General features: G+C 36.2%; 1 protein-coding gene across 1 annotated transcript; it reads right to left on the reverse strand.

Moving 5' to 3' along the window:
- Window positions 1–1,458: 1,458 nt before the first annotated feature.
- cul5a (cullin 5a) lies at window positions 1,459–12,830 on the reverse strand. Its single transcript, XM_058745128.1, has 19 exons — window positions 12,759–12,830; window positions 11,050–11,159; window positions 10,855–10,954; window positions 10,599–10,775; window positions 10,373–10,514; window positions 10,141–10,286; window positions 9,950–10,030; window positions 9,650–9,743; window positions 9,024–9,154; window positions 8,652–8,759; window positions 8,353–8,417; window positions 7,425–7,557; window positions 7,197–7,328; window positions 6,989–7,112; window positions 6,689–6,864; window positions 6,429–6,590; window positions 5,232–5,350; window positions 5,025–5,148; window positions 1,459–4,019 (listed from the first exon to the last, which is right to left on the reverse strand). The coding sequence occupies exons 1-19, from the start codon at window positions 12,780–12,782 to the stop codon at window positions 3,825–3,827; spliced, it is 2,343 nt and encodes a 780-aa protein (XP_058601111.1). The 5' UTR covers window positions 12,783–12,830; the 3' UTR covers window positions 1,459–3,824.
- Window positions 12,831–13,278: the final 448 nt, after the last annotated feature.

Raw genomic sequence — 13,278 nt, forward strand, 5'->3', positions numbered from 1 at the left:
TCATGATTACTTTATGATATATTGTTGCCTCGCATAGTATGAAGTTCAAGCAAATACGAAATTTGCAGAAAATGTACATCAAAGCCAGCGTTGCACCACATGCAAATTAATTACTTGCTATTGGTCCAAACGTATGGCGGAGATTTACATACTTGTCTTGTTTTGTTAATCATTCTTTGCTGACTTAAAACCAAATCAAGCATGCTTGCTTTTTTCATTGTGTATTACTATTTCCTAATGTAAGAAAGGATACAATTATAGCTTTCTTGCATTAACAGATGTTTTGCAGATGTTATAATACTTTATCTTAATATATTTTCTTGCCAAACAATAAATATGTTGGTTAAGATTAAGATCAGTTAAGATGGTTAAGATCATTCATTTACTTGAGTCTTATTGTTTCTAAACATACTATTTCTTCTTATTTTATGTTTATATTTTATATATTTTAATAGGGTGTTTGTTGTGCGAACAGGAGATCATTAAAAACGCACATCAGCATCATTCAAATAGTTTTTATTTTGCCAGTAAATAAATTATGCAACATTACAAAAAAAAACAAAAAAAACAAATCCAGTATATGGAAATGGTTTAAAATCACACTGCAAGAATAGCATCTGTTCCAGATCTTCACTGTACAATGGCAGACATTCACCTCAAACTTATTAATTCTCAAATATACTTGAAGCTTTTAAAGCTCCAGGCAAGAAATCTTAAAAACAGACAGTCATAGTCAGAGCACACGCACCTTCGCAAAAATAGACTTACATTTGACTTGTAACAGCAGTGTGTCACACTACAGGGAACTTGTGTTCAGTTTTACTTGAACCGTTTACCAGAAAGTGTATGTTGGGAACATTTGCAGAACTGTCCTCATGTGTCATTCAAATTAATACTGATAACTGTCCAGTTCACTATGAAACCATCACTAGAACATATCTGTAAGTGTAAGTATAAAGTGACATATTCTTTTGAGAATAAACCCAAACCCTTACATTTTAGTCAGTGTTTAGATCATTTGTAATGAACAAAACTGTGACAATGACGGAAAAGACACTCTACAAGACAAAAGAGCAATAAATACGACACAAACACCACTCCTCCTGGTATGTGATATAGTGGAGTGATAAAAGGACAGTAAGTGCACATTATTAATATGATGAAAATACTGTTGTGTCACTCAAGAAATCAAATTATCACTCCCCATCTCACACATGGGACTATTTCAGTGCAATATAATCAACTTAATAGTGAGTGTTTATGTGTGTATGCAACTTTATTAGAGAAAATTCCATCAACAGATTTCAAAATGTCTTGTTTCACGCTCACTTATTGCATTATACCACTGAATGATGTGCACACAGACTTTATTACTGGAACATACCATGTGCATCAGAGAAAATGTATAAATTTGCAAACAATAAAGTATAATTCATAATTTCATGTAGCATTCCCTCATAAGGTCATTCACACAATTTTTATTCAGTTTCATCATCTTCCACTACAACGAACTGAAATTTCAGCTTTTGGGACTGCATTTCATTTGATGTCATTCAAATTGGCTTTAGAATAACAAGCACACAACAAACTCCAACAGTGATTGATAAATATGAAAATCATAGTGCTTGTCCTATTAAAATCATGTGTATTTACCAAGAGAAATTGATAGAGGAAAACATACAGTCAGCAGAAACATCGATTTTAAATTCCAAAAATGAAAATGCATAAACGTAACAGGATATGACAGCACCCTGTTGTAAAAGGCTCCTAAGCGTAAACTCACACACACGCACACACACACACACACCCACACTCGTCCTCTCAAACAGGCTTAAGTTATCAATAAATAAAGTGGACAATCAAACAACACGATGTTCTCAAACACTGTTGTACATCTGGATCTTATAAAGAACGGCTTTTCAGTACAATCGAAGGGAACTTTTTCACCATTTCTGTTACCATGTGAAATCAAACACTGGGGATACAAATGAATGACTGCGTTGCATTAAAAACAGACAAAAACAAACAGAATTGACAGAAAATGCCATTGTGGAGATGGACAGTTGAACTGCAGCAATGTCACAGAAATACCAGTGAGGATTTCATTGGGACGTCATCATGTTCTCCTCATTAGATTGAGTGTTTTGGGTTTGGATATGAATGTACAATCAAATCTAGATGTCATCAGCCAGTAAATATGATATTTTTGTTGTTATTTTTTATTGAGGACACACTGGCAGGCTGATATAGTAAATACATTGGTGTTTGATTCAACCGTCACTCCAAACCCACTGAAAAAACTACATCTTAGACTGACCAGACACTATCACTTTATGAAATCTGCTTGAAAAATAAGAGTTAATACCTTTTTTTGCACATATTTAAATGCTAACAGTTCATTTGATTATAATAAACAGCTGATCAGTAATTGCACAAGTTTTTGCTCATGGATACTCAGTCATAATAGGGTAATAATGAGTCAAAAAAAAAAAAAGCCCAGACTTCCTGTTTTCCACTAAATGTGGCTATGAAGGTGAACTCGGAAATAGAGGGAAAACAGTAACTGTAATAGATCCTACAATATTTGATTTTGAGATCAGCACTCTTGTGCTTCGCTTTGGCAAAGTGTGATTAACAAGAACCGCGAGACGCTAATTAAAGTTAGCACAACCTACTTTTAAAATAACTCTGCCCTACTTTACCTGAGGTTGGAGCAGTGCTTGGTTTACTCGGACTCCTGTAACTGTGCTTTACAGCTTGTTTATGCTCAGCCGTGACGGGGCGATGACAATAAATTGGAGTTGTGGCTAAAATTCAACAGGTTCGATGAGTAGGCTACATGTTACAGGACCTTAGTGGGGCCACCTCATCACAAGCTAATCAGTTGGCATCTCAGTCGCTATTTGAGACCAATAACGGAAAAGTGTAGTAAACACAAAAAAGAAACTGCAACTATGTTACACTGACCTTCTGACTTGGTGTGTAAACGATAATGCATGTACACCGAAAAAAAAAAAACATCGCAAACTGATAGATTTTCTCCACAGACCTTGACCCTTTGTGACATCTGAATGCCAGGATCTTTTTTCCTAGCATTTTAAAGAGTAACGTGTTGCCTAAACGGCTATCAGCCAAACAAATCTTTCATTTGCGATATTTTGACGAAGAAAAAAAGTCGAAATGAAACCCGAAGTCGTGAAAAACAACCCAAATAAAGCCATGCTGACATATTGTGGCGGAGAGTGTGAAAAGTGCTAATGCTAGTCCTCCATCCCGGCACCTCGCTCTTCAGTGACTCTGGTGTTGTCATGCAAGGCCAGGTGTTTGTGACGGTGGGACGGCTCTCGCCACGGGTTGCACGCTGAGGATGAGACGCAGCGAGGTCCAGACGGAGGATGTGGGAGGGGGGAAAAAACACTCGTAACACGGCACACACAAACAAGTCCTGGGATGAATGTGACATTCCCACTGACCGCATGCTGCTGGAGATGTACACATACAAAAGGCAAACCGCCCACCATGCATACCGACTACCAATGGCAAAAATAGAATCCTTTTTGTCTTTTTTCCTATTTTTTTTATCTCCTATCCTCATCCCATGTGTCTTCACTGTAAGGTAAGGCAGGGATTTATTTATTTTTTAAATACATTTTTTTTATCTGATGTGTGACTGTCTGTCGTTAAAACAGGCTCATGACTACACCGCCAGACCAGCAGCCTAAGCAGTATCTTTGAGACATCACCATCCCTCCCCCACTGCTGATCCTCGACAGGTACGCCGTTCTCCAGAACGGTCACGGATCATCTCCGGAGTCGTTTCTGCGTTACGCCATGTAGATGAAGGTGTTAATGTCCGTCTCATCTCTCTTGATGTACTTGTGCTCAATGAGCCACTCGATCTGTTCCTTGATCATTTTCTTCTGAGGGAGGAACATGTTCTTCAGGATCTCCACCAGCTCGGTCTGCAGCTGAGCGTTTGTGATCTTCTTACGCATCTTCATTATCTGAATGATGGCCTCCTGAAATGTTGCAGTCAAAGAAACAAACACATTAAGTCCACTGTAAAAAACAAACAAACAGTATTTTACTGTAAAATGACTTATTACAGTACGTTTTACACTTCTTGTGCGCAAAGAAAACAAAAACAACGACTTTAACAATTCTTCTCTTCTGTGTCAGTTTTCGCTGCATGAGAGAACCAAGACGCATGCATCGATGACTGACGCGGAAGAGAAGAAATCGTTGTTTTCTTTGTGCACAAGAAGTAATCTCGTAGCTTCATAAAATTATGGTTGAACCACTGATGTCACATGGACTATTTTAACGATGTCCTTACTACGTCTCTGAACCTTGAATGTGTCAGGTGTGTTGCTGTCTATGAAGGGTCAGAAAGCTCATCACAAATATCTTAATTTGTGTTCCGAAGAATGTCTTAAGGGTTTGGAACGACATGAGGGTTAGTAATTAATTAAAGAATTTTCATAATTGGGTGAACAATCCCTTTAATTATCCTGTTAGATCTATTACAGTTTTTCACAATATAAAGTAAGGGAATTTATTGTTAAATATCTATTACAGTCTTTTACCATCAATTACAAACATTTTTACTTTGGTGTTTATGCAAACAGTGCACAATGCAAATTCCATCAACAGGGCAGTAATTGTGTACTCTACACGCAGAGTCCAATTTTTCAAACTGTATACTTCTTAAAGTTTTTGCATTAATTAGTTTGAAAAATAGGAAGGAGATGGAACAATAAAAACAAATGACTGGAACAGACGCTTATGTTGATGAGCGCTTCTGTGATGGAGTTACACGTAACTCTAGTTTAAACGAGTACAAAGACATTTTATCGGCATAACTTCTGTAGATTTAGCGCAGACGCTGGACAAGGAAACTTTCTAGCGTGTCGAGTACTTCTGTTTACACACATACTATCAAATTAGACTGAAGTATACTTTGGGCTTTAGTGACTAGTGTTCATAAACAAAGAGGACTAGTAATGCTTTTTGATGTTTTGTACCTGTGTTCTTAATATTCTAAGCTGGACGATGCCTTCGTTCTCCTCTTCTCTCATTCGCTCCGTCGTCAGCTGCAATCGGCCAATTAGGTTTATTTTCCCCCTCTTTTGAACCTTGGCGTTTTTTCTGGGGAGAAACAAAAATATTATTATTATTTCCAATTAAAGAGACCAGTTCTAAAGAGCCAGCAGGACAGGACGAGTTCTTACATCAAGGAGAATTCCTGGTTAACGAAAAACAATGTACTGTCTGTGAAGTCTTTGGGAGAGCTCACTTGAGGTTCGTATAACAGCACTTGGCGTTTGAGCTTTGGGAAGGCAACGAGAGACTGTATAAAAAGAGAGGGAAAATGTTAAGTAGATGATGATGGTACAACATCTATAAACAAAGATATTTAATGGATCATAATCAGTCCATTTTAGATATTTCTAATTGATCTTTGAAAACACTAATCATTTAATAATACTGTAAAATGTAATGAAAAAAAAAGAATATCCATTTTTCAAACAACACATTATAATGTTGTGATATCACATGTAGCATTGATTAATTTTAAGACACAATCTTTATATTGATCATTTATCAGTTATCGACCATAACATAAAAATAATTGTCAGCTTATCAGTATCTGCCAGAATTTTAATATTGATGCATCCAACAGATCATGTTAAACCAGTGGGCTTCAGCAAACTTCCTAGGGGCTTGCATGATGACTTAAAGTATTTAAATGAATAAATTATTTTAAGTGCTATTGATATTAAAAATGTAATCTAAATAAAACGCAAAAAATCAAGATAACTATTGTTTTTACTAAGAACACACAGTTCTTGGAACTTCTGGAATCACAAAATGAACTGTGGTGAATTAGTTTAATATGTGACCCTGGACCACAAAACCAGTCTTAAGTCGCTGGGGTATATTTGTAGCAATAGCCAAAAATACATTGTATGGGTCAAAATTATCGATTTTTCTTTTATGCCAAAAATCATTAGGATATTAAGTAAAGATCATGTTCCATGAAGATATTTTGTAAATTTCTTACCGTATGTATAAAAATGTATAAAAACTTATTTAGTTTAAGTATTTAGATTTTTTGCACCCTCAGATTCCAGATTTTCAAATAGTTGTATCTCAGCCAATTATTGTCTGATCCTAACAAATCATACATCAATTGAAAGCTTATTTATTCAGCTTTCATGTGATGTATTAATCTCAACAAATTCAAAAAATAGACACTTAAGACTGGTTTTGTGGTCCAGGGTCACATATGTCAATGCTTCCAATTTTTGTTTAAAGTTCAAAAACAAGAAGCTTCATCATAAGCACAGCAGAAATATGGTAAATGTCTAATGGAATAAAATGCGGCATATGGGCCTTCAGTTTTGACACTCCAGTCATGTTCTTACCCAGAGAGTTCGTCTCAGTTCAGCATCAGGCAGCTCAGTGGCAAGTTTCAGATTCTCAAAGCTGATCTTCTCTCGTGGTCTTTGGTTCCAGGCAAAAAGTACAGCCAGTTGAAAGGTCGTGACCTCCAGGTCATACTGCCCTACTTCATTCTTAAAAGTGATCTATCAGAAAGCACACAGACTGATTAGCTACAAGTTGCAATTTACAGTTACTACAAATCACTACTAAGCACTAAACGTAGTGCATAAATTACACCCACAATGCCATTGGACATGAGGTGGTGCCAGTGGAGTTTGCGGCCGCTGTGGTTCTTCTTGTAGAAGTCCTCCACCTCTGGAATGAGGTCTTCCAGCTCGGTGGGCAGAGACACAAACACTTTCTCTGAGCTGCGTGACCACGCTCCAGCATTCAAAATCTTTATGTTCACAGAGTCCGCTGGGTAACAGAAGGGGAGACCGCTTTTGATATATTTAATGAATAATAACATGAATTTCTTTCAAAGGCAGTTAAAAGGTAGTGTAAATACATATACAGAGAGAAAAATGGGCTTGTATGTCACCTGGTAAAGCCAGCTTGTTGTGTTTGTGCATTTCCTTGAAAACCTGGTTAAGGTCTTCGGACACTTTGATGTCCTGGAACATTCTAGCTAGCTTGTTCACATAGTCAGCAGGCATCCCAACTTCCTGAAACATGCCAAACAGTGAGCCATTAGAGTATAAAACACTCAAATACCAATTTCATTCACTCTTATTTGTCTTTATTCTTACCCTGAGCCACTCGACCATGTTCTCCTCGATCTCACTGTCTGCTGAGATGTCCAGGATCAGACGTCTGGTCAGATGGGCTTTGTGGTACCTCATGAACACATCCTTATTCTGGACGTATTTTAGCACAAGTAGCTACAGGATCAAAATAGCATTCACATTTCAAAACACTTTTAAGGACAACAACAAAAGCATTGAGTAAACAACGTGATTTTTACAACAGCTCCTCACCACTTCCTTCAGTTTTAGCTCGATTTCCTCTGAGGTCAGCTTTTTGCTGAGTGGCGTTTTTCTTAGCAGCATGTCACAATAGTTTGCGAGCAGCTCCGGACACTTTGACTCTGGTTGTGTTTTTAGGCCCACTCTGCATTTAGAAACATCAAACACGACTGATACAAGTTGATACAATACTGAAATATAGATCACAAAAGCTCACTTGCAGGATTATTATATTTAATACTAAATCCATAAAACAATTTTTGTGACTTGAAATAAAATAAACATTAACTGAAATAAAATATGAAAAACTTATTTTATTTCAGCTAGTTGCCACAGCAACTTTTCTCATTTTCATTTAGTGTATTGTTATGCACTAAAATAACTAAAACTGGAAAAAAATTAAATGAACTAAAATAAGATGAAACGAATAATGAAAACCATATAGACATGACAAAAAAACCCCCGGCAAAAAATGATAAACAAACACACAAACTAAAATGAAGGTGAAAACACAAAATATAAAAATAAAAACCAATTCAACATACTAATAAAAACTAATAGTATCTCAATGATTTTTCCACAGTTTATATTGTAAATCGATTTTTTTTTTTCCATTCTTAAAAAAATGTAATATACATTTATAACAATATACTTTGTTATATTTCCTTGGCATTAAATTACAGAAATTTTATATTTTTATTAGTTTTATTACATTTTTTATAGCAGATATATATTTTAAATAAATATTTATATGTATTATACATACAGATTTACCTATTTGTAAAGTCTTAGATTTTTGTCAAGTAAACCTCTCCACTATAGACTATGACTTCAGCTTCTGAGTTGCCTGTAAATGTGTCTATGAGTTAAATGAAGGTTATTTTGTGCATCTCACTTAAATGGACTGTCAACAGAAGCCCAGAAGGCAGCCGTTACTCACCCCTTCTGTTTCATTGGCAGCTCCAACTTAAATATTGTGGCATCATTCACAACTGCTTTGTATGCCTGTGGGGAAATGTTAAACACCATTAAAAAGTACGCGCGAGATATAAAAATTTCATTCACCCCTCAATTCATTTTTCAGTAAAATCAACAGCATTTCAAATGGAGTTATTGTTATATAACCTTCCATTGTATTCCTGTGTCATCACAGATCTCTGGTGACCATCTGCGGTGTGATCTAGTCATGCAGGCTACTTACTGAGACCAGAATGAATATGGCTAGGGCGGCATGCTCACTTTGTCTCTGGCTGTAAGGAACCGAGGATCATCCTGGAACGCTTCCTTCACTAATTTACTAAATCGATTGAAGAGAGTCAGGAGCTGTTCCACGTACTTCTCAGAGTCCTGGGAGGAAACAAACACAAACGCCAACACAAGTATGACAGTGTGCTTGCCTAATATTTGAGGATCTATCCTAACACAAAGGTCAAGGTTCAAACCTCGACAGGGTTTTGGAATAAATCAAGTAAAACAGTGACCATTAATTAAACATTCATCTTATCAACATTAACCAATTATCCTTTATATATACTGTGAATAACAAAAGCCAGCTAATGCTTGAAAATTCATAAAGCTCACACGGAATAATATTGCAAATGTTTTGCTCACAGTTGTGATGGTCTCGGCAGCAGCCACCATGTCTGCCAGTCCAGCACTGACGATGTGCTCCTCCAGGTCTTTCAGCATGGGTTCAATCCCATTGGGCACTTTATCCATGAGAGAGAACATGAGGTGCAGCCCTGTGGAAGAAGAGTTCAGAGGTTTGAAACTAAAAGCTCACGTTTATAGATATTATACAACTACACAGTATGCAATGTATGTATGCAAAGTCCATCTTCATGGAAAACAGAGTACTGTAAAAATATTAAACAGCACAAACATTTTCAAATGACTCTCGAGCAGTAAATCAGTACATTAGAATGATTTCTGAAGGATCATGTGACACTGAAGACTGGAGTAATGATGATGAAAAATTAGCTTTGCCATCACAGGAATAAAATACATTTAAAAATATATTCAAATACAAAACAGCAAATTAAATCTGTAATAACTTCACAATATTAATGTTTTTGCTGTATTTTGATCAAATCAATGCAGCCTTATTGAGCATAAGCGCTTTCTTAAAAAATAAATCCTAAAGACAAAATTCAGAACGGTAGTGTACATAAAATCTAAAATGGTAATTTTAAATATATCTAAAATGTTGAAACATTTCTAAATAGTCTCATACTCACTGTCGGTCTCATTTCGTTTGATCATGCCAGGACATTCAGCCAAGATAGTTTCTTTAAATGACGTTACCAGTGCATTCACACAACATTCCATAAGCTGAGGAACAAAAACAATGCACAATTTCAGTCTCACATTTCTGGTTATATTATTCTATTTCATTTAAATATCGAACAACTTAAAAACAATAATACTTTTAATAGTTTTACATGTAAAAATACTAAATACTAAATAATCTTTGTCACTGCCTCATTTCTACAAATTATGTATTATTATTATTATTTGAAAGCCTATCATATACTCACTGCTTGTACAGAGTTACATTCACGTCTCGTCTCTAAATATCGTAGTGCACGTTTTTCCTCTTCTCTTAATTTAGCGTCTGCCTGTAAACAGAGACATGACAATATATGACTGCAAACACAAGCCTCTCGGCTATGCAATCTGATTGGCTGAAGATCATGTAGTCTAAAATCTGATGTCTGGCACGCCGTACATATTTCATGTAGTTTTGTACTCCGTTCTGCTGCAGGTATGACGGCGCCTGGGTCCTGTAGAACCTCTCAGTGGAGTCTAGGTAGGCTTTTTCAAAGTTATCCCTGTAGATCTGCAGCTTATCATCAGGATTGGAGCATAGGTTCACTAAGAAAGAGATTATAAGAGACTTTTCAGTTTTCATGAATAAAAAGATTCACTCAATCCAATGAAAAACCTTGAGCGAACCTCACCATACGACTCTCTGACCCCGATGACCAGCTGCGAGTCAAACGCTTCTCCCAGCCGCTCAGCATGGACCAACTTCATCGCACTATCCTGCAATCTGTTCTTGATGTTGGAGAATATAGATTCATTCCAAGTGTCCAGCATCAGCTGCGAGAACGTAAAAAAGCAGAGCAAACCAATGAATCCCATTCTAGGAAATCAACCTAAAAATCATGCTTTTATCCCGCTTACCTTCCTAACAATGCTGTCCTCCACATTGGACTTCTTGTTGCTGCCCTGTTTGCCCATCAGGGTGATCTCCAGCTGGCAGAACGGCTTGGGCAGAATGTCACACTGCGTGAAGAACTTCCTCCACTCCACGATGTAAGCCTTGAGGAGCGCCGTGTCATCTTGGTGACTGAGCACTCGCTAAACACCAATGATCGAGAATGAGACATGATTCTGCTGAAGAACATCAACAGGCTGTTTAATCCTGAACCTCTCTTACCGCTTGAGCTTGTTTAATAAAATCTAAGATGTCCTCCTTGAGGGCCTGGTGGATCTTTGCTGGTCCTTTGTCATCCCATAGACAAACTGCATGAACATCTCTGTGAGAATGGAGGAGAATAGGATGACAGATTGAACATTCAGACTGTAGTTAATGTGTAGGATATAAAAAGATCTGAATGCATTGGGGCCTTACGAGAAAAGATCAAACCACTGCTGCTTGGTTACGGACTCTTGGCGAAGCAACTTGAGGACAATGGGGCGCATAAGATCCCACTTGTCCTCAAACTGGAGGGAACCCTTGTTCTAAGCAAAAAGACATGGAAGAGGATATAGACAGTTAGAGAAAAAGAGTGTGAATGCATTCACATAAAACAATGAACCAGACATTATGGAAGGCCTCTCTGTCTCAACATGCCCAGAAAATCAGAGGCCTTATTGAATATGATTCACAATAAGGCAAGCAGTTAGCTGTTTCTTTTATGTCTAATTTCTTCAAGAAACTTTTATGTCCTGGGGTTTGATTTTTTTATTATTTTTTTATTAAATCTATTAAAACGGAACCAAATGTTTTTATTATTACTTGTACTTTTTGTATTACTTTTAATTATTTATTTTTATTTTAAAAGCTTTTTGCTATATATGCTTTCAACATCCTTTTCAAATGCCTTTTATGCATAGATTTCCTTGTTTTATCCTTGAACTAAACCTAGTTTCAATCATAAAATATGAAAATGCATCTTAAAAATACATTTTTAAAACCATAATCCATTTGAAATAAACCAATTCTGTTATCGTGCGAAAAGTATACATTTTAAATTATATAAATCACAAATTACAACTATACCTCAATTTTGTGTAATTTCCCAAATACTGCCACTAATAAAATTTCAAGGTTTTTTATTTTTTTTTTTCAAATGTTGTATTTGTTTACCAAGGCAACAGTGAAGAGCCTGAAATGAAATATAAGACGTGATGAAAACAAAAAAAGTTAAAAGCAAGGTAAACATCTCTTGTGAACAGAATAATTGTGCATAATTACTCAAAAAGTGTAAAACTACTATTTAATAGTATTTATTCAAGATTAGTCTTTCAATTGCATATATGTTTAAAATGTCATATCCACCACAGACACATATAGCATGTAAGAGCAAAATCTCAAAAGATAGAAAGGTTTTAATCAAACTGATAGTTTATGACTCAATATTGACCATTTTGGACATCACTGGTGCACTTTTGAACACATCTATGATGCCCAAAATGTTGTCTAGGTAGGCAGCTCACTAGGTTTTAAGACAAAGCCACTGTATTTAACTGTATTAAATCAAACTCAATCTATACAAATTAAATGTCTCTACTCTCCAATTCATACTCCCTGAATGATTTCTTCACATATTTCAAGTACTTGTAATATCTGATACTTGTGACATGACATGCACATCTTTTCTTGGCTTACTACAACACGAAACTCTTAGTATTAACGGCACACATTTACATTTTCTATCATTAGCTCAGCCATTACAATCAGTGTCATTAAATCATTGACCAAGCTAGCAACATGCGTGCTAACTGTCAACAGGAACACGTCGCTTTATGATATATATTTATAAACAACATAACACCGAAGGTCAACACCCGTTGGAGTGAATCATGACTTCAACTCGTCTGCATGCAGCCCAATATTTTTGTGATTATTGGCTTTATTCATCTCAGCTAGCTCTCAGCCTGCTAGCTAAACACAGGCTGCAAGACTCTCCAATAAACTCACTGGACTTGCACGTAAGAGTCCGAGCAAGCCGCTAAATCACAATGGTACAACATAGTCATTTGGAGGTTATAGGCGTCTAAAAGGGTTTTTGACTGTTTATGGAGAATTTGGAGGCAAAGAGCTTAAGTGTCTCTTACCTTTAACAAATTAGACATCGCCATGTTTCCTTAACTTATCCCCTCGTCCGTTCTCGCGAGATTTGGTTCGGTATTAGAACTGGTGATGGGATCTCCGATTCATATTCGATCTTAATTTGTAAGTGACTTTTCTTTTTGTTTTAAAGATGTTTTCTTTGGATTATTTGAATACTCAAAAGAGAATATAGGGAAATATAACTTGTGTCTGATGTTGGCTTAATTTCACATTCACAAACAAAAGTTTACTGGCTCTAAACCTTTCCTTTTCTTTATTCAAAGTGGACTTAGTGAAGTATATGGAAACTGTCCAAAGTTCTGTTAATTTGAAAGCATTAACTGTATCTTTATATTCGTCCTTTCTTTGTGTCTTCTTGAGATGTAATAGTATTATGTTTTTATCCTGGCAAGTATGCTAGTATACAGACTATATATAAATATATATACACTCTCAGAAATAAAGGCACAAAAGCTGTCACTGGGGTGGTAACTTTTCAAAAGGTACACTTTTGTACCTATTAGG

The sequence above is a fragment of the Onychostoma macrolepis genome, chromosome 15, assembly GCF_012432095.1.
Source record: "Onychostoma macrolepis isolate SWU-2019 chromosome 15, ASM1243209v1, whole genome shotgun sequence".
NCBI classification, from domain to species: Eukaryota; Metazoa; Chordata; class Actinopteri; order Cypriniformes; family Cyprinidae; genus Onychostoma; species Onychostoma macrolepis.